Source organism: Equus asinus, chromosome 2 (genome assembly GCF_041296235.1).
Source record: "Equus asinus isolate D_3611 breed Donkey chromosome 2, EquAss-T2T_v2, whole genome shotgun sequence".
NCBI classification, from domain to species: Eukaryota; Metazoa; Chordata; class Mammalia; order Perissodactyla; family Equidae; genus Equus; species Equus asinus.
In genome coordinates, this window is record NC_091791.1 from 127815627 (window position 1) to 127842731 (window position 27105).

Consider the following 27105-nt stretch of genomic DNA (forward strand, 5'->3'; position numbering starts at 1 on the left):
AATGAAATTGAAACAGAAAAGAAATAGAGAAAAAGCAATAAAATCAAAAGCTGGTTCTTTGAAAAGATCAATAAAATGTATAAACCTATAGCCAGACTGATCAAAGAAAAAAAAGAGAGAAGACATAAATTATCAAAATCAAGAACAAGAGAGGGAACATCACTACATCCTACAGACATTAAAAGGAACATATAGGAGTATTATGACCTTTATGCTAATAAATTTGATAACTGGGACAAAACAGACAAACTTCTCTGAAAGAAAAAGATTGTCAAAGCTCTCTCTAAAGAAATATATAACTAGAATAGTCCCATATCTATTAAAGAAATTGAGTTTGTACTTAATCTTCCAAGAAAGAAAAATCTAGGCCTGGATTGCTTCACTGTCACATTCTAGCAAACATTTGAGAAAGAAAGAAACCAATTCTATACAAAATCTTCCAGGAAATGGAAGTGGGAATAGTTCCCAACTCATTTTGAGGCCAGCATAACTCTGATAACAAAAATAGACCAAAGCATGGCAAAAAAAGAAAACTACAGACCAACATCCCTCATGAGCACAGCTGCAAAAATCCTTAAGAAAATATTAGCAAATTGAATCGGCAATAGATAAAAAGGCTAATACATAATGACCATGGGGAGTTAATCCAGAAATGCAAGGTTGGTACGACATCCCCAAATTCAATCGCTGTACTTCACTATATCAACAGATAAAATTATGGGTTACGGAAGCAAGAAATTAAGGGCAGGTTAAGAGCAGGTTAAACCCTTGATATTTTATGTGTCTATGTCACCACCTTGCACAACTTCAAGGGCATCATCTATATTATGGTCATTGTACTCTACGTGAATGATGCCCCCGGCACTATGCGATACAGTGGTATTGCAAACGTATGAATGGTTGTCCAAAAGGCAATGCAACCTTGAGCTGGACTATCAGAAATAAAAGACCCAGATGAAGAGATTTTATCCTCCAAACATTCCACTTGGCCCTGTTCACACCATACCCAGAATATTCTGTTTAGTCCTGAACTCTATACCTCCAAGAGGTCCGATGAATTTCACCAGAGGACCAAAGCAATAACAGCAAGAGAGTTCTAAACATTTCATGTGAAAAGAGTTGAAGAAATTAGAAATGTTAAACTTTCAGAAGAAAGGAACTAGGGAGCATATACTGCACTTTAATTATTTATTTATATTCAATACGCCCTGAAGACTGTCAATTCTCTTAGGGCAGAAGTCATGCCCTATTTATCTTTGTATTCCAAACACCTATCACAGGTCCTGGAACCTGCTAAGTACTCAGCTGTATGAGGGGTTCAAGAACAGGAAAAACTAAACATTCATAATAGAAATCAGAAAGTGGTTGTTTTGCAGAGGAGAAGAAAGAAAGAATTGATGGGAAGGGCACTACAGCACTGTTAAATTTTACAGCAGAACATGTCAAATGCGTCCCTTTTCCCCACAGCTATAAACTTTGTAACTCATTAGCCTGAATTGAGCATGTGCCAATTCTTGATCGATGTATACTAATTACAACTCTCCTGGACTGGGAGTCAAACCAAACAAACCACAGGGTTTGACTCTGGAGGAAGCGTGGAAAGAATACTGGAGAGACAATCACAATACTTACTAGCGCCACCTAACTAGCCAAATCACCCCAGTGATTAAATGAAGTGACAGCCCAGCAAGATGATTCTCATGTCCAGAAATGGTGTAAAAAATATTAGCAATTATGTTAGATGTCGGCAGAGTTACACCTAAATTTCACAAATAATCTAAACTATAGACGTACTGCTCTTTCAATAAAAGATGTATCCCCGAAAAACTCTTTGAACATAACTTCCTGAAAGGCGATCATATTTTCCAACAACTTGTCTTATAATTTCAAAGAGTAACAGAAATGTCCCAAGTAAATTAAACAATTTACTGACAAAATCAACTTTAAAACTCTTAGCAGACAAGAGGAAAACACATGCTGCAAAAGGGGGAATAGCCTGGTAGCCATAATTCAGGTACACAGACAAGAGCTCACACGAGACCCTGGCAAGCAGGCCCTTCAACTCAGCTCTGTTTTCCTCACCTAGATAAGAATAAATAAATGAATATATAATAAAATAGATAGTCTCCTCTGCTAAATAAATAAATCAGGGATTACATAATGCCTGATGAGTAGCAAAGACACCCAGTCCGTTAGACACGGGAGACTATCCAATATAGCTATCTACAACCTGATGCAAACCCTCCTAAGACTTTATAGGTTAACAAATGAAGGAATCTCTTCCTCTAAATAAAATATATACCATATCTCTACCAGATTTTAAAATGCAGCTCTTTACAGTATAGGTCCTCACCAACTCAGCCTTCCCCAAATGAATTTTTATAAAACCTCACACTTATTTAACATATACATATGAGATTATTTGAGGCCTGATATATACAATGGGAACTTTAGAGTGGTTTCTCCACACACAGAAAATTAACACACAATTTACATAACAATAAAACCCCATTTAAATACATTTACAGGTAAAAATCAATCCCCTAATATCTAACAACTCCTTAAAATAAAAGCTAGATATGGCAGAACATTTAGACTATTAACTGCTTTTCCCCAACACTCACATTTTATAAGCTCTAATGCATACAGAATACTAGAAAGACCCAATAAGACAGAGAAATCTGTGTAAATATACCCATACAAGGAAACTGCATACAGACCTTTTTTCAACTGGGGTTTCTGAGATTCAGCAGATGCAGAAAACTGAGTTCTCTGAAATGAAAGAAGTCTATGTTAGAGCACCACCATAAATCTTGATAACTTAAGTAAGCTTTCAAATAACCATAATCAGTAGCTCTCCAATCATGCAATTAATCAATCAACTACATATAGATACAAAAACTTATTTATAACATGGTTTAAAAAACAAATGTCGTCGTACTTTTGCTATCCAAACTATTAATAATGTGTAATGCATATTTATAACATACATTTATGTGTATTTATAACGTGTAATTATAATGCATGATAAAATGTGTACAGATACATGCACTAAGATCTTAGACACTACATATTAGTATTATATTTAATGCTACACATATGAGGCCAAACCAGAAAAGTGGTAACTTTGATAAACTGCAGTTTATGAGGTCATCTACACAGAAACCATTTCTAGGAGGCACTCAATTCTAGGAGGGAGTTCTGTTAATGGGACATTATTTAATATAATAGATACTATCTTACACCATACAGAAAGTCTCCAAATGGATTTTTCTTATACATATCTACCTCCTATGTTATATATGATATGGTATGATATAAGCAAAAATAACAGCTGAAAATTTCCAGAAGTAATGAAACATTAATCTTTAGATTCTGGATGCTCAACCAATCCTGACCAGGTTAAATTAAAATGAATCCACATTTAGATACAACATAGAGACCTGTACCAGAAAAAATAAGTTCTTAAAAGCAACCAAAGAAAAAAACATATCAGCAGATTACCGAAAAAGAAAGGACAGTTGCATTAGACAGCTGACTTCTCAACAATTGAAAATGGAATATCACATTAAAACATTCTAAGAACAATTACTCCCAAGTGTCAGGTACTAAGTAAAGCGCGTGTTAATTCAGACACAAGGTCCGCAAACTATGGCTTCAGGTCACATCCAGCCCATTTCTATATGGCCCACAAACTAAGAAAGTTTTTTACATTTTTTTAATAGTTAAAAAAAGTACTATTTTGGGGCTGGCCCCGTGGCCGAGTGGTTAAGTTCACGCACTCCGCTGCAGGCAGCCCAGTGTTTCGTTGGTTCGAATCCTGGGCGCAGACATGGCACTGCTCATCAAACCACACTGAGGCAGCGTCCCACATGCCACAATTAGAAGGACCCACAACGAAGAATATACAACTATGTACCAGGGGGCTTTGGGGAGAAAAAGGAAAAAATAAAATCTTTAAAAAAAAAAAAAGAAAAAAAAAAGTACTATTTCATAACACACGAAAATCATAAAAAATTCAAATTTCAGTGTCTATAAACAAAATTTTATAATAAACCAAACACATGCTTACATATCATCCATGGTTGCTTCTGCACTAACTGCACAGTTGAGTTACCTTGTGACAGAGACTGTATGGCCCACAAAGCCCAAAATATTCATTATTGGCCCTTTACAAAAATAGTTTACCAACCCCTGATCTAAACTCTTACACCAATCAAAACTAACTTTCAAGAACAATGGCAAATTAAAAAGATTTTCAGGGCCTGGCCTGGTTGCACAGTGGTTAAGTCCAGCACGATCTGCCTGGGCTGCCTGGGTTCGCAGTTTTGGATCCCAGGCACAGACCTACACAACTTGTCAAGCTATGATGTGGCAGCAACCCACATACAAAACAGAGGACGAATAACACAGATGTTAGCTCAAGGCTAATCATCCTTAAGCAAAAAAAACAAGAGGAAGATTGGTAACAGATGTTAGCTCAGAGCAAATCTTCCTCACCAAAAAGAAAAGAAAAAGACTTTCAGACAAATACAATTTAAGAGTTTTTAGACTCACTAAATAAACTTTTAAAGGACATACATTAGGAAAAGGAAACTAACCCCAGAATGGGGGAGTGGAATAAGCATAGGAATTGGTAAAATATGGAAGTATTCTAAGCATCTACTGACTGAATAAAACAACAACAAAAAGTATACTTTGTGGTGTTGAACTGAGAAATACAAAAACTACAAAACTAAACAACAATGGCATGCATCAGCAGAAGGCAACTGGGAATAAAGCATTCAATGATCCCTGTATTATTCAGATTTAAGTTTGAAATTTAAGTTAAATATGTGTTATAAAAAAATCGAGGTACTCACTAAAGGAAGACTAAGGAATGGAGCATCTAACTTCCAAGGAACAAAATGAGAAGAGCAGATCGGAGAGAAAAAGACAGACAACTAAGCCAAAAAAAAAAAAAGCAAGAAAAGGAGAAAAAAATGAAATTCTCCAGGTAAAAAACAGATTATCAAGATAGATGTTTTCAAAAATCTAGATGTATGCTATTTGTATAAAGACACGTCCAAAACATAAGAGCAAAGAAAAACAAAGTAAAGCAATTGGAAAAGACGCACCAGAAAAACAGAAACCAAAACATAACCACAGTAGCAACATTAACATTACACAAAACAGACTTCAAGAGAAAAAGCTTTATCAGGAAAATGAAAATGAATTTAAACAGACTGAAGACTAAAATAGAAAAAGCAAATTTTAAAACTTTTAGGGAAAAAATAGAGGGTAGAGAAGGATTACTTCAATAAGATATAAAAGAACAAATCAATTAAGAAAAGATCTAAATATTCAACTACATTAAAATTAAGAACTTGTGTTTCAAAAAAGAAGTGAAGATACAAAACTAAGAGAAGACAACTGTAATACAAAACAAAACCAAAAAAAAAAGACAAAGGATTAGCAGTCAGAAACAATAAATAACCACAAATCAATACAAAAAGTAAGCAGCAAAGTAGCAAAATAAGAAAAACATATGTGGGGCTAGCCCCATGGCCGCATGATTAAATTCGCATGCTCTATTGTGGCGGCCCAGGGTTTCACCAGTTCGGATCCTGGGCACAGACATGGCATCGCTCATCAAGCCATGTTGAGGCGACATCCCACATAGCAGAGCCAGAAGGACTTACAGCTAAAATATACAACTATGTACTGGGGGGCTTTGGGAAGAAGGAAAAAAAAAACCCAGAATATTGGCAACAGATGTTAGCTCAGGCGTCAATCTTTAAAAAAAAACCCAAAAAGCAAAAAAAACCATATGAACCAGGCATTGCACAGAAAAGGAAAGGAGACAACCAATGAGGTTCTACTTCATTAATAATCAGGGAAACGTAAATTAATACATTAAGACTTCATTTCATGTCCACCATACTGACAAAACTTAAAACTATAACAATATCAAGGATGTAAGCAACAGGAACTGGTGGAGGTAGAAGCATAAATTGTTACAACCACCTTAGTGTTTCCCATTAGTAATAAAAGTTGAAGATGTACACATGCTATGATCCAGCAATTCATTTCTAGGAATATTCTAGAGAAATCTTAGATCTGGAGACAATGTGTAAGAATGTTCATAGCCAGGGCTGAGATACTCTTACTCCTTAAATTTTGCACCTTAAGCACTTCACTTGCCTTACCCTTGTCCTGGCCCTGTTTGTAGCAGCACTCTTTTTACTAACAAAAAATCAGAAGGAAAAAAAGTTGAACTTAGAGAGAGTAGAAAAGTGGTTGTCAGGGGTTGGGAGGTGGGGGAAATAGGGAGAGGCTGGTAAAAGGGTACAAACTTTCAGTTATAGGATGAATAAGGTCTAAGAATCTAATGTATAATATGGTGATTATAGTTGATAACACTGTATTGTATAGTTGAAATTTGCTAAGAGAGTAGAACTTAAATGTTTTCACCAAAAAAAAAGTACGTATGTAGGGTGATGGATGTGTTAATTAACTTGATGGTGGGAATCCCTTCACAACGTATACGTATATCAAATTATCATGTTGTACACTTTAAGTATCTTCCCACTTTGTCAATTACAACTCAATAAAGCTGAAAAAAAAATCAGAAATAACCCACATCTCTATGTAGTAGAAGGGCTAAATTAATTGTGGTAATTTCCTAAAATAGGATACTATATAGCACTGAAAAACTAATAAACATTAATGATGATCCGTATATTATTTAGGGGTATTAAATACGGTAAAATTATAAATAAAGGCAAAATAATAATTAACATAAAATTGAGGAAAGAGAGTACTTCTGCTGAGAAAGGAGGAAAATGCAGTAAAGAAGAGACATTTAGGAGGTTTCAAAGTTATTGTTAATGACCCATTTCTTAACCTGTGATGCAGGAATACAAGTTTCCAGTATTGTTCTTTAAAACTTACATATAACCTTTTATTCCTTCTTTTAGAAGATGTATTCCATCACAACAAAAAACTAATCCTCAAAATAAAAGAGAATACATAATTTGTTCTTTCAGCTATTTTATTATCTTGATTTAACAAATACAGAAAACTCAATAATAAAATCACCCACTTAAAAATGGGCAAAAGATTCGTAGAGACACTTCACCAAAGAATTATGGAGGAATAAGTAGTGATTACACTCAATATCATTATTCATTGGACAAACACAAATTAAAACCACAATAACCACCACTACACATTCACTAGAATAGCTAAAACAAAAAAGACTGACAACACCAAGCGTCATCAAGGATGTGGAAAAACTGAAAACCTTAAGCATTGCTCATCGGAACATAAAATGGTATACAGCCACTCTAGAAAACAGTTTGGCAGGTTTTTTTTCAAACATACACTTACCAAACAACCCAGCAATTCCACTCCTAGAGAAAGGAAAACACATCCACGCAAAGATCTGTATGCCAATATGCATAAAATTATTCTCAATAGTCAAAACCAGGAAACAATCCAAATGTTCATCAGTTGGTGGGTAAACAAAATGTACATATTCATACAATGCAATACTGCTTAGAAATAAAAAGGAACAAACTACTGCTACATGCAACATGAATGAACCTCAAAAAACATGCTAAGTAAAAGTAAGACACATAAGCCTACATATTGTGTGCTTCTACTATATGAAATTGCTAGAAAAGGCAAAACGATGGAGACAGAAAGCAGATCAGTGGTATGCTGGGGTTAGGAGTAGGGATTGGCTGCAAATGGACACAAGGGAACTGTTGGGAATGATGGACATAAGTAGATTGCGGTGGCAGTTGTGCAACTATATAAATTTACTAAAATTAATCAAACTGTACGCTTAAAATGGGTAAACAATATGGTGTATTTTACCTCAACAAATATGTTTTTAAAATGCTAAAGAACTCTATTGTTTTTGATCTGGGATTTTTTTTTTTAACTTTGGGGAACATAGTAGGTAAAGAATCTTAAAGGCTCAAAAAGCATCTTCACGGGTCAGCAACCCCACTTTCTGCACAAAAGAGAATTAAAATAAATTGTAAGCGCTTTGATGAGTCTCATTCTCAAAAGATCTTTCAGAACACTGAAATGGAAAGGATTCTATTAGCCTACTTGATTGCATTTATAGCTAGGATGTATGTATAATAAATTTATTATGGATTTTTTTGTATTCTTTTTATGTAGTTCTGTGATTAATTCATCTAACAAATATTCATGTAACAATTGATATGTCCTAGGCACCACATCTGAGCCAAATCAACTAGCGCAGTAGTAATTTTTACTTTCTGTTCTGAAAGGGTTAATCTTTTAATTTACAGGAAAAAAGGTGTTTATACAAATACATCAAACAATGGGCATTAGGGAATTACAAAAAATTTTATAAGTATAAACAATGGAAACCAGAGCTATTTGCTTGTTTTTTTTAAAAAAACAAAAAACTCTAAACCATTTATAATATATTCTTAAACAAAATATAAATATCCATCCCCAGTTTTCCTCCCTAAGGAACTAAAACAATTCTAAGTAGTTTTAGTAGCATATTAGAATTCCTGTGTTCCGCACTGTGCTAGTTTCACTGTGTTTTGCTGGGATGTCTCCTGACCTCAAGGGCTTTACTGCAGCATTCTTACTCATGCATTTGTTCAAAGTTCTCTGTGAGTTTTAAGTCTTTTAGTCTTCCTTCCTCCACATCTACATATTCATATCTACAGATCTATGTGTCTTTTTCTGTCACAAAATTAGGATCAAACAATATACCGGACTCCACATCTAGCTTTTATTTAAAATGTATACCACAGAAATCCCTCCAACTTAACACATGTAGTTCTAACATTCTTTTTAATGGCCACATAATATTCCCAACTATGGAAACATTAGAAATCACCCATCACTCTAATAATGGGCATTCACTTTGTTTCCAGTTTTTGCCACTATAAACAGTACTGCAGTGAATACACTTGGACTACATGCTTCTGTGTTGCTTTCACTTCGATGGGATACAGGTCTAGGAGTAGGATTGTTGTGTCCTTTTAATTTTATTACAAGATGCCACATTACTTCCAAAAAGGACAGAAATTCAAATTTCCATACAGTGGTAACTTAAAAGGACGAAATTACTATAAATCTAACACTGTTAGCAATAAACGTGACAAGAATGAAAACAATTAGTTAACTTCAGGCTCAAGTATTAAAGTCTTATGAAAACAAAAAAGCCATTCTCTTTAAAACACTATCAGAGATTCAAAAGTAGAGGATAATTCTGCCATCACAGAAATCAAGTTCATATTCTGTTCACGAACACCTATCTATACCTGCAATGAGCACTAGAGAATGAGCTATATTTGCAGCAACGTCATGTTACCATTATACCTTACATTCGAGAATATGTAGGTGAAGTATTTTCTTTGGTATGTTTCCATTTCTAAAACCTAGAACACTAATCACACCAAAAATTTTTTTAAATTCATAGCTTAACAGAAATCTTTGGTTTGGACCTCCTTCTCTATATTCAAGTTTTCCGATTACACTAAAATACTTTGATTTCTCTGCAAATGAAAAGAGAACAGAAAACAAGAAAACAGGTCCACTGACAGATAACACTGGCTTTGCTCCTTAACAGCCAACACTAAGTTATTAAACAGCCAAAGACTGCTATTTTGCTCCCAAGTTTTCCAGGGCAATATATTCCGAATAAATAACTCAAGTCATTCTAACAAACGCACAGAACATGCTTTGAAACTCAATGCTAAAACAAGTAGACAAGGTTTACACACTCGGAACTTTAAAGAAATTAGATCCAATTATGAATAAACACCTCAAAAATAACTAGCACTGGGTCATCCTGAATTCATCTGGGCTACTTTGTATTAGCAGTTCTGAGGGAGTTTAATCAACGCCTAACTCAGACCAGCTGAATCCCAAAACAGTACTTTCCCAAACTTAACCACAACAGAGAAAACATGGTCCCCTCCCACTGACAGAAGCCAGTGACGCCGAAATCTTCCAGATTTTGTCATACTCAATTCCTACGCCAAGGGATTAACAGAAACTGTACAAACGGTAGTGCTTCCTTTCCAAACCCTGCCAGAAAGAAAAGATGGGGCTAGAAAAAGAGCCATTTCTGATGAAAACCTCCCTTTTCCGTACCCCAAGAGGGACCACAGTCCTAGACAGGCCCAGCGTCGCAAAGAATTCAGCCTTCCCAGGCGGACCAGATGCCCGGAGCCAGACCGTGTCGCCCCCCGCCCCGAGTCGCTCCGGACCCCGCTCCGCTTTTCCTCAGGGGCAGCTGCGTGGGACACAGGCCGCCCATCAGCCTGCGTCGCCACTCGCCTCTGCTCTTCCCAGCCCAGCCCTGGCCTGCCCCCCGCGGTGGCCGGGACACTAAGCAGAACCGCGGCGCTCACCGACGCCAGCGCCTCCTCAGCCATCTTGGCTCCGCCCACCGATGCGCGGCCGGAAGTCGGAGGTTTCCCAGACGACCAAGCAAACGGAAGTCATAGGATGGGGTTGCGGGCAGCGCCTGAGGAGGGAGAGAAGTAGATCGCCTAGCGGAGGCTTTGCCTGGGAGGTCAGTGTCTTCAAGAAGCCGGGAAGGGATTGGGCGCTGACTTACGGCTTGGCTCTAAAGGAACCGGTGAGGGAATGCGCAGTCAGTCATTCCCTTCATCCCGGGCAACCTCTGCCGCCCAACGCCATTGGGTGGACGCTGGAGAAACCGGGGACCCCGCTGCTGGAGTGGCCAGCCATACCAGGAGGACCTGGCGCTGCCCTGACCCCTCTTTGTGTTTATTTCAGTCGTCCTTCCGGGAGCCCCAGCCCCCAAGCCCAAACCCCAGGGCAGGGAACCTCATTATCGTCCTAGGTAGAAACCTCCTCGTTTCGTGGCTGTCACTATCCAAATAAGGTACTGGCCTAAGCAGCCTCCTACTCCAGCTTACTCGAGTTTGCAAACTCGCTGCCGGTGGGCTACATTTGAGCGCAGTCTTGTTTTGATTGGAAATATTCAAAAATCAGGAGATTTCACAATAAAGCCAGAAATCTGGCCTCGGGGTAAATAAAGATCCGACAATGGGCCTGCATTCCTGCCTTCCAGTAAAATAGATTTGAAAACGGCTGCTACTGTAGGTAGGCAGTTGTTCGCCTTTTTGCCCCAGTCCTGACTTCCCGGCGCGCTTCAGACGCTTTACGTTACCTATCTGGACTGCGGTGTGGTGAATTAAATGCTTAGTTTTTCCACTGGGTGATCGTGGAAATACGTGTGGGCTTTGGAATCAAACATGAGTTCTGGACTTCACTACTGCATGACATGACCCAGTCATTTCTCTGAGCTTCATTCATTTCACTACCAGGAACTATGCGATGAACAAAACACAGGATCCCTGCACGCGGAGCACGGATCTTAAAGTGTAGTGAGGAAGTCAGACAGTAAATAATAACATAAGCAAAGTTTATGAAGAAACAGTTCACTAAAGAAATACAAATGGCTCAAACATATGAAAATAACTTTGAAAGGAAGAAAAACATGCAAATTAAAGTTTTCAAGAGGCACTTTCCACCTCTTACACTGGCAAAGAACAAAAATTTTCACTGACATAATTGTGACTAAACATGCATTCTTCATCTGTGGCTAGTTGGAATGTGAATTGGTACAACCTACATTGAGAGCAGTTCGGCAATAACTACCAAAATTAAAAATGCACATAACTTTTTAACTTTCAATTCTAGGAAGTTTATTCTATAGCTATAAATGTGGGAAATGACTTTATATATACAAAGTTATTCAGTGCAGCATTGTTTGTAATAACCAAAGCCTGGAAACAACCTAAATGTCCAATAATGGAGGGTAAAGAAATTATGGTAAACCCATACTCTATGCTATCTGAAAAGAAGCAACTGTTTACATATTGAAATGGAAGAACTGCAAAGATATATTATTAACAGATAAAAACAAAGTGCAGAAAAATGTATATAGCATCTGTGTTAATAAAAGGCAAAAATAAAGAGGAATATTATGTACATAATTGTATACTCAGAAAATATCTCTGGAGAGATATTCAAAATGCTAATAGTGATTACTTGTAAGGAGAACTGGGTAGCAGAGAGAAAGGAAAGGGAAGAGACTTTTTACTCTATACTTTGTGTACAATTTGAATTTTGTACCAAATGGATATATTACCTATTCCAATGACAGAAAAAATAAAATTAAAAGAACATAACTATATAATTAGAATTGTAGTAAATGCTAAGAAGGAGAAATATAGAGTAGTAAGAGCAAATAACAGGCAGATCCAATCTACACTTGTTTGAATGGGGAAGTTTTCCTGGGTAAGAGATGTTTAAAATGACACTAAAGGATAAGGCATTAGCTTGGGGAAGTTGGCAGGCCAGGGAGGATTTCTAAAGCAAAGGAAGAGCTTGTGCAAATGTGCCGAGCATGGAAGAAGCTTGGCCAGTTTGCAGCACAGAAAGACCAGTGTGGCAGGAAATAGGAAAGGGGAAGAGAGTTGGTTGCAATAGGTGGAGAGGTAGGAGAGACTAGTGGTACAGATCCACAGAGGCCATGTGAGTAATTTTCTTCTAAGGGCATTGGGAAGGCACTAGAGTTTTAAGCAAGGAGTGACATGGTCAGAGTCAACATTAAAAGAGTTCATGTTAGCTAATGAGTGGGAGAATGAATTGAGAGGGGGACAAGAATTGACAATCTAGGGGAGACTAAAAGATACTGCAAATAAGAGATGATGAAACTGTTCACTGGGACTAGAATGGTGGAAAATGAAATGGAGAAAAAGTGAATGGATTCTCAAGAATTTTAGGAGATAAACCAAATTTCCTATGGTGTAGAATTGGAGATGGGGGAATGAGGGAAAGAGAGACAGATGTCACAGGAAGATTACTAGGTTACTAACTTTAAAAGCAACTGGATGAACAGTACAGTCAGTTACTGAGATGGGGAGCCGTAGGGAAGAAGATGGTGGAAAGCTCATGAGTGTGCTTCCCAATATATAAAATCTCCCTGAAAGGGGTCCTCTGGGGAATAAATGACATTATTTATGCCTATGTTATTAAATAAATATAAGCCATTATTATTATATGTTTTAAAATCTCTCCTTTGACCCGATCTTAGGACAAAGAGCACTTTCTGTGCAGTGGTCTTTTTCATAAGAAAGTGCGTTGCTTTCTTGAATTGCAATAACCAAACTTAATGTGCTTTAATTAGATAGGTAATTAGAAAAATCTCCTCAGGGGCCAGCCCAGTGGCGTAGTGGTTAAGTTCACGCGCTCTGCTTCAGTGGTCTGGGGTTCATGTGTTTGGATCCTGGGTGTGGACCTACCCACTGCTCATCATGCCATGCTGTGGCAGCATCCCATATACAAAGTAGAGGAAGATTGGCACGGATGTTAGCTCAGAGACAATCTTCCTCAAGCAAAAAGAGGAAGACTGGCAACAAATGTAAGCTCAGGGCCAATCTTCCTCACACACACACACACACACAAAAAAAACTTCAAAAAACATAACATCTTCACGGGAAGATCTCAGAATCACATAGACAGTATTTCTTGTGTAACACATGACTCTTCATTCCCTTAGAAAACCTCCTGGGATGTAACCTTGCTTATCAGGATCATTCGAGTCATATAGCTGGGTAAGGCATTCCAAACAAAGTATCATTTATCCTTTTTCCCCCATGGTAGGAGATAAGGAGGCAGGAGAGGAATCAGACATCAGTAACTTTTTAACATCCCCAATATATGTATAAAGAAGGAGTTACAGTTGAATGTCTACATTTTAAAGATTTTAATATGTCATTCCTACTCTCATAGGGTCTACAGTGTGCTTTGTTCTGACATCTGTTCCCCAAGCAACTCTAGCACCTCATGCCTCTTCTATGATAACCAGTCCTCCCAAAACCCATATCACCAACTCCTGAGAGTCCAGCCAACACTTTAAAATAATATGAAGCTCCATGGAGCTTCATGAAGCATTTTAAACATGCCCATTCCTGATACTACAAATATACTCAACAGCGAATGTGGGCAAAGGCATACATACTGCATTGTTTGTGAGAAAAAATACTGGAAACACCCCAAATGTCCATCATTAGGGATTATTTAAATAAACCAAAGTGCATCCATATTAAGACATATTATACAGCCTGTAAAAGACGTCAAGGTGGTGAAAGAATTACATGAAAAAACAAAGTGTATAAAATATAGTATGCTTCTATTTGTGTTAAAAAAAATAAGGGGGCAAATATTCACATGTTTTGTAATTACAATTTTGGGAGGAAATCACAAGAAACTGGTAATGCTATTTGTCTGTAGAGGGAATAAGAGGATTAGGGGAACCAGAATAGGAAGGTGACTTACTTTTCATTGTTTACCATTCTATAAAATTTAACTTTTTATTACCCATGTATTTTTAATTTTAAAAACTAGTTAATAAAATATGAAAATGAAACCATTTTTTAAACTCCCATTCCTGGAATTCACTTCTGATTTGGATGTAGAAAATCACAAGAGAACATAGCTCCCACTCTACAAAACAAAGAAAAGGCCAGATTTAGCTAGAAAATCTAAAATATTTTAAACACCTCAGAAAGCTGAGGACAAAAAGAAACCTAAATGAACCAACCTCCTGAAAGAGCTAAGTCATTTATAGGACAGAAGAGACCCATGGCTGCTTATATTCCATGCTGAACTATATGGCAGGCAGAGGAATCCACCACAGGGGAGTGAAGAGAAACCAGTTGAAATTTAACAAAATTTTAATAGCCCATGGAGGCTGGCATGACATTAGAATCTAGGACTCAAATCCATAGAGAAAGCCTGCATCCACCTACCAATCTTACTTCTTGGATCTTAACCAAGTACAGGGAAGTAGTAGACTAAAAGTGGGAGGCAGATGGATACTAAAAGAGCTGAGACAGATCACCCTTGCCGTTGAGGTAAGTGGAGCCTCTCCCAAGTGCAAGATACCCTTTCTAAATGAGGGGGCAAGGCAGGAATGCTGTGAAATTCATCAGAAACAGTCTTGAAGGCTAAGCGTGGAGCAGGAGAGCTGAGAGACCATCCCCCAGCACTGTGAGCATTCCTCCTTAAAAGACTAAGGGTAGGGCATACAGAAGAGCTGAGAGGAATATCTCCCATCCCCCTATCCAAAAAAACCTGGCAGTTAGGCTGGTTTGTCCACATTTTTCACTAGAAAGGAGAGATCTCACACATTTCCAAAAGCTGATACCTTGGCTACAAAGTAAAGTCAGATCTCTGGAATCTTGCCAATGCCCAAAACCTAGGCCCTACTGAAAGAAAAGTTCTGATTCTGCCTTCAAAATATCTGAAGCTAGTGGTGAACTGAATCAAACTAAAGTTTCAATAAAGCTTTAGGTCAAATACACATCAGATTGACTGAGCCACTACTCAAGTGGCTGAAAGAAAAATGGCATGCCCCATTTTGAAGGTAAGTAATATTTACTTCAGTTTCTCCTGTTTTTCATACAAAACGTCCTGCATACAACCACATATACAAGACATGTGCAAAAGCAAGAAAATAAGATCCACAGTAACAGAGGAAGGGTTCAATAGAAGCAAAATGAGAGATGACCCAGATATTGAATTATCAGTTGGGATCTTTAACTCTTATTAAAATGTTAAAACATCTAATGGAAAATATGGATGACATGTGTGAAGAAATGGGAAATTTCAGCAGAAACATGGTAACCATACAAACATAATTAAATCCTAGAAATAAAAATACTATATCAGAAATACAGAATTCATTAGATGGGTTTAACAGGAAAGCATCAGAGAACTTGAAGACAGCTAAATGGAAGGTATCCAAACTGAAAACAAAAAGAGAAAAGATGGAGGGAAAATCATCTGAGATTTGTAGGTTAATATCAAATCATCTAATATATGTGTAATCGGAGTCCCAGGAGGAGAGGAGAGATGAGAGAGTATGAAGAAATAAATGAAGAGATAATGGCCAAGAAATATCCAATATTAATGAAAGACATCAACAAAGATCAAGAGGTTCAGTAAACTCCATACAAGGAATAATATACCTAGATATATCATAGTAATCTGCTGAAAACCAAAGATAAAGAGTAGATGTAACCATTGGAGGTGAAAAAACCCACATTATGGACAGGTAAACCAATAAAAATGTTGGATGACTTCTCACCAGAAACAAATGAGACCTGAAGACAAGTAAACAACTTCTTCAAAATACTGAAAGAAGAAATAAAAGGTCAACACAGAATTCTATATCTAACTAAAATACCCCTCAAAAATAAAAGTAAAATAAAGATATTCTCTGATAGACAAAAGCTGAGAGAATTCATCTCTAGAAAAACCGCGATAGAAGAAATGCTAAAAGAACTCCTTCAGATAAAAGAGAGTTTATATCAGACAGAACCCCAGATTTTCTGGAAAATATGAAGAGCAATAATGATTAAATATTGTGGGGAAGAGAATAGAGAGTCTAGAAATAACTACACACACATATGGTCAGTTGATTTTCAACCGAGATGCTAAATCAACCTAATGTGTGAAGAAAAATCTTTTTAAACAAATGTTGCTGGAACAACTGGATGTCCATGTTGAAATAAACCTCATTCTGTACACAAAAATTACTTTGCGATGGATCATATACCTAAATGTAAAACTCCAAACTATAGCTGTAAAGCCTAAAACCATTGAAATGGCTCATAGACCATCTATGATCCACCACAGACATAAAACCCCAAACCATAAAACTTCTAGAAGAGAATATGTCCTTTGTGACCTTGAGGTCACAAAACCATAAAAGAAAAAAATTGATAAAGTGAACTTTATCAAAATAAAAATTTGTGCTCATCAAAAACTCCCAATAAGAAAGTGAATAAGCCATAGTCTACCCCCCAAAAAAAAAAAAATCATAGCACATATATCTGTCAAAGGACTTGTATCCAGATTTCACAGAATAACCCACAATAAAAAGACAATCCAATTTTAAAATGGGAAAAGACATGAAAGACACTTCATGAAAGATATACAAATGTGAGATAAGCATATGAAAAGTGCTCAACATTATTATCAGGAGAATGTAATGTAAATTAAAATCACAGCATTATTTCATACCTGCTAAAATGGCTAAAACAATAAATGTTGACAAAGATATGGAGCAACTGGAACTCTCATACATCATTGATGGTAGTACAAAATGGTAAGCCACTTTGGAGAACAGGAAGACAGTTTCTTAAAAAGTTAAACATACCTTACCAGGTGACTCAGCAATTTTCTACTCTTAAGCATTTATCCAAGAGAAACAAAAACATGTATATCCACAAAATAAACAAAAAAAATCTTGTGTAGAAATATACACAGCAGCCTTATTCATAATTGTCCCAAACTGGAAACAACCTAAAAGCCCATCAATAGGAGATTGGATAAACAAATTGGGTATACTTATAGAATGAAATACTACTCAGCAATAAAGAATAATTTACCGATGCATACAACAATATGGATGAGTCTTTAAAGCATTATAAGACACCAGATATGAGTACATATTATATGATTCCATTTATATAAAGTCCAAAAGCAGGCAAAATAAATCTTTAGTGATAAAAATCAGCAAATGATCAATGGAGTAGGGAGGGGGAGCAGAGATGATTTGAAAGATGCACAAGAGAACTTTCTGGGTTAAAGGTAATGTTCTATATCTTCTTTTGGATGTTATCACACATGTGTATACAATTGTCAAAACATCAAACTGAACACTTAAGATGTGTGCATTTTACAATATATGGATTTGTTCTCCTCAGAGTGATCTTTGGGCTCTAATCTCTTCAGGGCTAGGCCCTTGATTGTAGAATTTATCTTAAAGGGCACACAATCCAGTGTCCCAAAGAAATAGCTTTTAGAATCTGTAAAACAATTTTGTGGAACCAACAGTTTATTTCCATTGGTTAGTGAGCAAGCATTAGACCATTGTAAGGCACTGACTTGTACTCATGTGATTTTAACATGAATAGATGGTACAATTCTTAACCTACTCTATTGCAAACTAGTCAAAATAATGGAGTAAAAAATTCTTCAAAAGCATGTAGAATACTATCACTGTTCATTAAACCCATTGTCTGGTATTTGTTGCCATGACCTTTACAATTCTGCAAACCAGTTGCAGGAGTTTTAGATACAAACTCATTTCCTATCCAAAGCAGGTGGAAACTCAGGTCATGCTTCCCCCTTTGTTAGAGAAAACTCTTTAGTATTTCCTTAAGTTAAATAGAAATGAACCACAAGTCAGGGTCATATGGTGGGAATTTATTAAGAAGCAAAGAACTTTGTTCATACCAAGACGACTAGCAATTAGTTATAAATGACTTGAGAGCAGGTGCAAGGATTTACAATTTTAGAACATTCCATTAGAATGTCTGCTGCCCAAGTAGGCCCACAGGAGGTGCTCCATAAATGCTGGTTATCATTTTATGTTGCACTCCCTCTGAGAAAATGATGTGACCTGCAAAGGTGGAAGTATACATAGGGAGTCTCCCTTCAACAGGAAGCTGGGAAATTCAGTAAGTAGTGGTGTTTTTGGACAGGTTCCCTCAGAAAACTTAGGACAAAATCCTGCTCTGTGTGTATGCGGTCAGTCCTCAGGAATCCCAGCTTGGCCAGTTGATTCCAAAGATCCAGATCCTCACTGCACAAACTCGAGATTCACATTTCTAAGAAATAGCAATTTAATGAGGACTGAAATGGCTTCTAGGGCACTGCTTTGTTATTATGCATATAGAAACAAATTTTAGCCATCAGAAGGAAATCTAAAATCTATAGCAGCAAGTTTTCAGCCTAGAGAGCTTTCTGGAGAATTGTCTACTATAGAGAATTAGCTTTATATTTCTATAATCCCTTTCAAATTCCCACCCTGAAAGAAACTTGAATACTCCATGGCAAAAAGCAGGCAGCTTGAAAAGCAAATACCAAACTTTTATACAGGTACAGTCAGTAATGAGGGATATACAGGTGCCAAATAAGATACCAAGTCAGGAAATGTTACTTTGTGCATAGGAAGACAAGTCACCAGCTTAAAGTAGGTAAGGTTGGCCTTCAGGAGAGGGTTTGGAAATATGGGGATTGCATCTTAACTCTCATTAAAATGCTAGGGTGGCTCTCAAATGTGAGGGTGAAAAAGGTATACTTTGGGTCCCTCTTAGCGGAGTATCTGAGGTTAACAACAAGAGACATGTTTTGAACAGAGAAGAGCCAAAAATAAGAATCAGTCATTGAGTCTCTAGGTCAATCTAAGGCTGAAAGTCCCCTAACCAGTCTATATAATTTTAGCAGGTACTTTTGGCAAGGCTGTTTGAGAAGCAGCTAGTGAAATGAAAGGAATAGTGGTGGTCAAATTGTGCCTCCAGCTCTGCCATTAACTGGCTGGGTGACCTTGGGCAATCCATTGAGTCTCCATGTAGAATCAGGGTTAAGAGCTTCAGATAAACCAACAGACCCTTTATTCACTGCTATACCTCCAGTGCCAACAGTGCCTGACGCCACGGGTGTTGACTGAAGGAATCTAAGTTTGAATCTTCATTCTGCCACTTACAAAAGGATGACTTAGGGAAACTACCTACCTTCTTTGAGCTTCTATTTTGTTATTTATAAAATGGAGATGGTAACTATCTCATAGGATTGTGAGTTTTAAAAAGATGGACATGAAGCATGTAGTAAACATTAAATAAGTTAGCCATAATTATCTATTCTATACTAATTCCTTACATTTACTTAAAAAATAAAACTTGCAGGGCATTTTGGTTTTGCTGAACACACCTGCTGTGATGTGCAGCCAGTGAACCATGATCTCCAAAATCTGGCTCCTAATCCAGAGGGGTAAACCCCAAGAGCCACATTTGTCCCGACGATCCTGCCCATTGGTTGGTTGGTTCTGTCTACATGTGTCTGCAGCAGTTAAAATAGAACACCTGGAGCTATGGGGTAGCTGACAGGAAAAGCAGAAGTTGTTAGAATGCTGTGGATGTATAGAAGACGGACAATACCAGTTTAGGAGTCCAAATTGCTTTCTAGTTCCTGGGTCCAATCTCATCCTGCCTTTGGGAATGTGTGAGACAGCTCTCTATCCTTATTTTTTACCTAAGTTAGTACTAGTATGCTTATTATTAGTAACTAGGCTTTGTTTTCCCATTAATTTTCTTTTATCCTCACAATGTTCCTATAAAAGACAATACAGCATGATGGAATGAACACATGAAATCACATAAGGATGATCCTGCTATAAACTCTATGTAATTTTTGAGTTAATAGTCTACGATCTTGTTTTCTCACTTGTAAAATAGGATAGCAATGCTTACTTTGTTTTAGGGCTGCTGAGAAGATACAGATAACATAAGTAAGCATCTAGCAAGAATCACTCAACAAACTACAGCTCTTATTAGTATCCTCATTTTACAAAAGGAAAAACTATGGCTGAGAAATACTGATATTCTTTCCACACCACCACACTGGAATAAAAACAGGAAAATTCAGTCCTAACAAACATCATCCAAAGAATTAAAGTAACAGCGAGAAATCTGTGACTCTTAAGTGCTCTGAATTTAACTATAAATGATTAAGTAGAATTGTGCATTGACTTGACACAAATAGCTTAATGACAGCTTTGCTTAGAACCATTCAAACATCTTTGCTCAGTCTCTAATTTACTTTCCCAGATAGATTTCTCTCCTTTGGGAAGAGAATATATTGCCAGTTGATGTGAACACTCTACTATTTGTCAGTTCTACTGTTCTTTTGGTTTTGTGAATTATTTCCTCCACTTACTGGAAAACTGACAAAAACCAAACTGGGCGCTTCACACCAGACCCTTTAGAAGGGACCATTACACAAAACCCACTCAACCAGGGCCTACAGTATGGCCCTTTCCTGAGGTTGTGAATTTCCCACGAGTCCTATTGTCTCTTATGACCTAGCACGCTCACCTATACCCCTCTGCAACTATAGCAGTGTCTAGATCAATGGTCTCAACCTTATCTGCAAGTCTCAAACTGCACTGCACAATCATCAGGGATGGGGATGAGGATGGGGCTTTAAAAGTTACTCATGCCCAGGACAAAACCCAAAGCAATTAAATTATAATCTTTATGAAGTGGGACTCAGGTATTAGTTCTTTTTTCTTTTGAAGTTTCTCAGTGATTCCACTCTGTGTCAGATGGACAGTGGCATTAAGTTGCAACCCAAGACGAATGCAAGTTGGAAAATATGGCCCCAGTGCAGTTTTTCTTTGACCCACATTTAAGAATATTGTAAATTAATGGCCAACACTTCAAAATTGAGAGAATTCACATAATACGTATTTCACAGGCTCCTCTCAGAGCCCTCTTAGCCCAGGGTAGTCATTAAAATATTTACCTGTCTCTTGTAAACATCTGAGTTTAAGACTCCTGTGTTACTCAAGACCCCTGGATTACTGTGGTAATAAACTTGTGCTTTTGGCATTGTCAGAACTGCTACCAGTCAATGTGTGATTGATTTATATACTATTTGGCTCCTACTCTGAAAATGACCCTAGACAACCCCATCTACATTTTAATCATGTCTGAAAACTGTTTTTCAAAAGAATTTCATCTTAGGCATTTTTTCCACACTAAATGCTTACTGCCTAGAGAAATATCAGCAATAGTTTCCTTAAAAAATGGATTTAATTCCACAAAAAGCAAAAGATTAAAACTCAGCAATTGTCTTACTCTGTTTACTTCTAGAATAGACAGTATTTGATTATTTCCAGTTGAGCATTTCCAAGTTAGCTATTTCATCTTGGGTAATAAAGTGGAGAAGCAAATTCCTTAAAATAAACCAGAAATACACAAACTTTATCCCCCCCCAATCTGAGGGGCCTGCACTTCTTCTTTCTGAAGGAGCCAAGATTTCCCCATAATGCTCACTATCTATCTTCTTAAAGCCCGATAGGTCATCCAGTTCTAAGGAAACACACTGAGAACAAATGGATATTGGCTGTTCTGTGCCTTTTCGGTTATCAGTTATGAAAGAAATTCTGTAACAAGTTCCAGGAGACTAGCCAAAATCCTTTACATTGAAATTCGTTTGAACAAATAATTAAAACAACAACTGCAATTTGCTTGGCCACTATTTATCAAGTCAAATGATGATGAACCATATACTCTTAACTATTACATGTGATAGTCTTCTCATGAGGACTGTCCCAATCACCAACATCAGAAGGGCTATTCTTATATCCATGGCTGGTTTCTTTTGATTGGGCAAAACACAGAGCCACATTAGTTGCAAACTCTGCAACAAATTAAAGACCAGAGATAGCAGACAGCATTCCTCCAACAGTAGCAGCAACAGATATTTACAGTCTTTGATATGGTATAAAAGTACACTATAGTTAAGAACCACCTTTCTTGGTACTCAATGCGAGGTCATTCTAAGACCAGAAAAAGAAAACATGACACAAAGAGGTAGTACGATGTTGACTGAGTCTCATATAGGAGAGAGTTTGAGTCCCAGATAGAAGAAATTGTGAAATATTGGGCAAGTTACCTAACCTGGTTGAGCTTTTTCTTCTTCTTTTGTAAAACAGAGCAATTTCTACTCTGCTTGCTTTAGACAGTAATATGTTAAAGTGGCCAGCCCTGGTGGTCTGGTGGTTAAGATTTGGCGCTCTCACTGCCATGGCTCAGGTTTATTTCCCAGTCAGGGACCCATACCACTCATCTGTTGGTTGTCGGTACTGTGGCAGCTGCATGTTGCTGTGATCCTGAAAGCTATGCCACCAGTATTTCAAATACCAGTAGGGTCACCCATGGTGGACAGGTTTCAGCAGAGCTTTCAGACTAAGACAGACTAGGAAGAAGGACCTGGTCACCCGCTTCTGAAAAAATTGGCCATGAAAACCCTATGAATAGCAGTGGAGCATTGTCTGATACAGCGCCAAAAGGTGAGAGGATGATGCAAAAAGAAAAAAAAAAATAAGACGAGGCAGGGTTCCACTCTGCTGTACACAAGTCACTAGGAGTTGATATTAACTCAATGGAACTAACAACAAAAATAAGTTAAAGTGCTTTGAAGATAAAAGTGACAAATAACTCACATAATTATAGATCCAAATATGACCAAATTAAATCTTTGTCCTAAAATCTGGAGTTGGCTAGATTATCAGTAACAAAGATCTCCAACTTTGGGACCTTCTTTAAGACAACTCTCCCTCCATCCCCATGGGAGTTATCAGCTTCTAAGAGTGAGCTAAATGTAAGGTGAAGTAGTTTTGAGGTTAATTGAGAATGACTTTCAAAGTACTTTGTCTTTAAAAAACTGACAAAGACCTACTAAGCATCTAATATGTATCACTGTTACTACACAAACAGCAATATGAATTCAATGTTCAAGACACAGAAATTGGAAAGCTTTCAGAAAATGCTCTGAAGGCTTCATTAACCAAGTTAATTGTTGGGGACGGTCTCATTCACAGTTCCTTGCAAAGAAACTGAAACAAATCTTGACATTTTATATTAAATAGGAACAGTGAATAAGGCACATAATACAGGTGACTGTTAGGCCACCAATGTCTTTTTTTTTTAAACTATAAAAATAAACATAAGTTACTAATGGAATAACAAAATAAAAGTTTATTTTATTAGAATTAGGAATGTTCTTTCCCTCTGGGCAACCTGAACAGTCCAGTTACAATGAAAATCTAAGAACAGTTATTTCCACAGCACAGGGTGCTCTATGCACAAAATTACAGGGTTAGGAGCATTTAATCAATTTATCGATCTGATTGTCTCACCAACCCGCCCCCTCCCATCCCCCAAGTGCTCTATACCGGGATTTGTAGCTAAAAGAATTTGTTACATCAATTCCTTTTCTCTCTTGTACTAAATTTCAGTTCCTAATCATGGCTGAACCACATTTTACACTGCAGATTCAACCACTTCAAATCAAGTCAGTCAGTCTTGGATCTGTTATATATGTGTGTATGTATACACGTGTGTATTTAATATATTTATTTAAACACACATAAAACACAATCTGGGTCGCAGCAAATTACACAGAATTTAGAGTCTGATATTATATGCTACTCAGTATTACCACTGTGGTTTCCATCCTGAGCTTTGGATCAAAATTTTATTGTAAATCATTTAAAGTCCATCAACTGCTCAATGAATTGTTCAAATAAAGCATGCACTTTTCAAAAGACAATGTAACTGCCCTCAAGAAGACAGGGAGACCCTCGTGCTTATGATGAATAGAGCCCTCTGACAGACAGACTCAGGTAGATGAAATAGGAAAGCTGTCACACAATATAGCTTACCTATCCCAGTTGGGGGTCACTGAAGCTACTAACAATGAAAGCAATTAACTCAGGGAATTCTCTCAAATATGGAGATGGCCGTCAAAAGCTTGGAAGTAGAAAAGGCCAGTTCACCTTGATCCATACAAGTTTGGGAACGCACCCACAACTGCAATACCCTCAGGTAATATGCTAACACTGAAGCTAAAAAGCATCTCTAAAAAGCATTATTTTCTTCCATGGGTGGGAGCTGATATTATGAAGTGCACACACTTTTTGGATACCTCTTACAAGGGGATGGTGTAAAGAGGATTTATGACACTCAAACCTAGATACTGCAGTTAGCTGGTTAAGATTTTTTTAAAACACCACACGTACACAAAACATTTTAAGGGAGCCACACATATCTAGGTAGCAACTCTGGCTGCTTTTCAAAGTTACCAGGGAAAGGAACTTATTCAAGCTTCCTTAAAAAAAATCTCCTTAGTTTTGATAAATGTCTTTTAAGATTGATGCAGTCATTTAAAATAAAGTCAAATGGATGATGGGGAGAAGAGCATATGGAAGAAGCAGACACTGAGTTCAGATTTGCACCTGAGGTGGCAAGAGAGGGGATAATAAAAGGTACAGGTAAAATTGATCCTAAAGCGACAAGTGGTTTAAGGAAGCAGCATAATATACTCAGCAAACATTCACTGATTTTTGATGGGAAAAGAACAGTTGCAAGTACATCTCATGTAACAACCTTTTCTAAAAGGAAAAGTAGGGTTGATTCAGCAAAGCCTAACTTAGGCAAAAGGCCAGAGGAAAGTGAACCTACTTCCCAATGGAGTAATAAGATGTACAGTGCAAGAGCAGACAAAGCTGCCTCACAAATGGTAAACACTCCCTAGGCGCAAGACATTTAAAGGAAGACAGAGGTCCTCAGCCAAAACTGGTATTTAACATAAAGACCTCTTAATCTAGTTGCCTAGTTCACTCTCCACTCCTGTATAAAACTGACAGATTTAGGGATGCTGACCTGTTGAAAAATACCACAGCCAGAACGGCCTAAACAGGTATATAGTTAATAAAACCACCACCATCCTTTACTTTTAACATAGCTTAGTAGAAATTTCATAAAAATGGACATCACAGCTAAAATGCATTATTAATTCTCCTATCTGCTGACAATAGAAAAGAAGCAAACTCAGTGATTTCTATTTAAATGCACTAGATGGGAACATCATGTTCTAGGGGTATTTGCCTTCAAACTGAACCCACAGCAACACACACAAGCAATTTCAGTATCTGCCATTTTAAATTCACAATCTGAAACTAAGTGAATGGCTATTTATATTTAAAGCAAAAACATTCTATTTGACACCCTAACGTAAAAAAGGCGTGAGAAAAGAGCCATAACTAAAAATTTTTAAAAGGCTCAAAGCAGCAATTAAGGAATAAAAAGTGAAATGTTTCCTCTGGATGTGATATGGAGCCTAGGAAGCCTTCAGCCATGTGCATGACATGAGCACACAAAGGCTTAGGTAGATGTGTGAGGCCACGGAAGGGGATGAGGTTGGGGACTGGTCATCCTTGAAATGCAGCAACAAAGCTCCCTGTTGCAGCCCTTATCAGGCCATGGCATTTAGTTAGAACTTGACCTCCCTGTCCCTGATCAAGAGCTGGGAATTCAAGGCATGAGGCCCGTGGGCAGCAACAGACATATCAAAACCAGAAAGGGCAAAGTAATTTCAGGAAAGGGAAATCAAAGAGCTCTAGTTAGGTCTTCCAGAGGTGCTTAACCAATATGCCTTTTATCCCAACCCTCAACCCTGGAAAGATAAAGCAAACTAAAAGAAAATGCACAGCAAATAGACATAATCTTGAAGATTTTTAAAGAATAAATATTTTTTTGTAATTAAACATTATGCAAACACGTGCCACGCTTGCTTTGTCCATGCATATGCACTATATACAATTTTGAAAAATACTGTGTTGTCCTGTTTTAAAAGTCATATACAAAGTTTTTTTGTTTTTTTTTTTTGTTTAATTCCTCTGGCTGCCTACCCCCTTCCCCGCCCCAAGAATTTTCTTTACAAGGAACTGATCATCATTTACTCACGACCTTGGGGTATGAGAAACAGAGAGTCAGTCTGTGTGTGTGGGTGTATGTGTCTGTGTAGGGGAGGAAGGGGAAGAGGTCCTTTACCAAAACAACAAAACAGCTGATTTGGACATGAAAAGCAGTGTCAAGGAGTTGTTTTAAATTTTAACTGTACTACACTCAGGAAAAAGAAAAAGAAAAAAAGGAGTCAGCTTTGAGAATGAAGCTACGTTACAAGTTAAAGTTGGAGGGCTTTTAGTGTGTCTGTCACACTTTTGTTGGTGGCCTAGAATACTGTTGTACAATGGTTTATCTACCTTTTTTTATTACAATATAATTTACTTAAACTTTCCGTTAACAAAACAGAATTCTGGTACTACAGACCAGTGGTGTCAGAACAGGCTTAGTGCCTCCTTGTTTGTGTTTGTTTTGTTTTGTTTGTTTTAATTGCATGAGCACTCTAGATGGTAAAGTTTTCAGAGTTCATTTTATGCAGGGCCATTCTCAGTCCTCAATGTACTCCCACAGATCTTTTTCATAGCCTTCATGCACATGCTGTAATAAAACCCTTCGTCGACTCTCACAGTATCTGTAATCAAAGAGAAAAAAAACACTTGTTGTCAGCCTCCAATAATAAAAAAAGAGGCATTTACTCATTTTTTAAGGTATTTCTACAGTTTATCTAGACTTGGAACCAAGCACCTGCTTTTAATAG

At 37.4% G+C, this 27105-nt stretch overlaps 1 protein-coding gene across 13 annotated transcripts in view; it reads right to left on the reverse strand.

Annotated features, from left to right (window-relative positions):
* Nucleotides 1–27105, reverse strand: part of ARIH1 (ariadne RBR E3 ubiquitin protein ligase 1) — a 188376-nt gene that overhangs the window by 52145 nt on the left and 109126 nt on the right. For 2 of the 13 annotated variants that reach the window (XM_070498569.1, XM_014849723.3), the window contains exons 1-2: nucleotides 10398–10459; nucleotides 2721–2772 (exon numbers count right to left, since the gene is read on the reverse strand). Coding sequence is in view for 5 of the 13 variants with exons in the window: in XM_070498522.1 (XP_070354623.1) it covers nucleotides 2721–2772; nucleotides 4863–4943; nucleotides 10398–10421 (157 nt within the window). In the remaining 8 variants the exon portion in view is untranslated. Of the gene's footprint in view, nucleotides 1–2720; nucleotides 2773–4862; nucleotides 4944–10137; nucleotides 26980–27105 lie in introns of those variants that run through there. The other 11 variants (XM_070498558.1, XM_070498535.1, XM_014849715.3 and 8 more) reach the window with 9 other exon arrangements.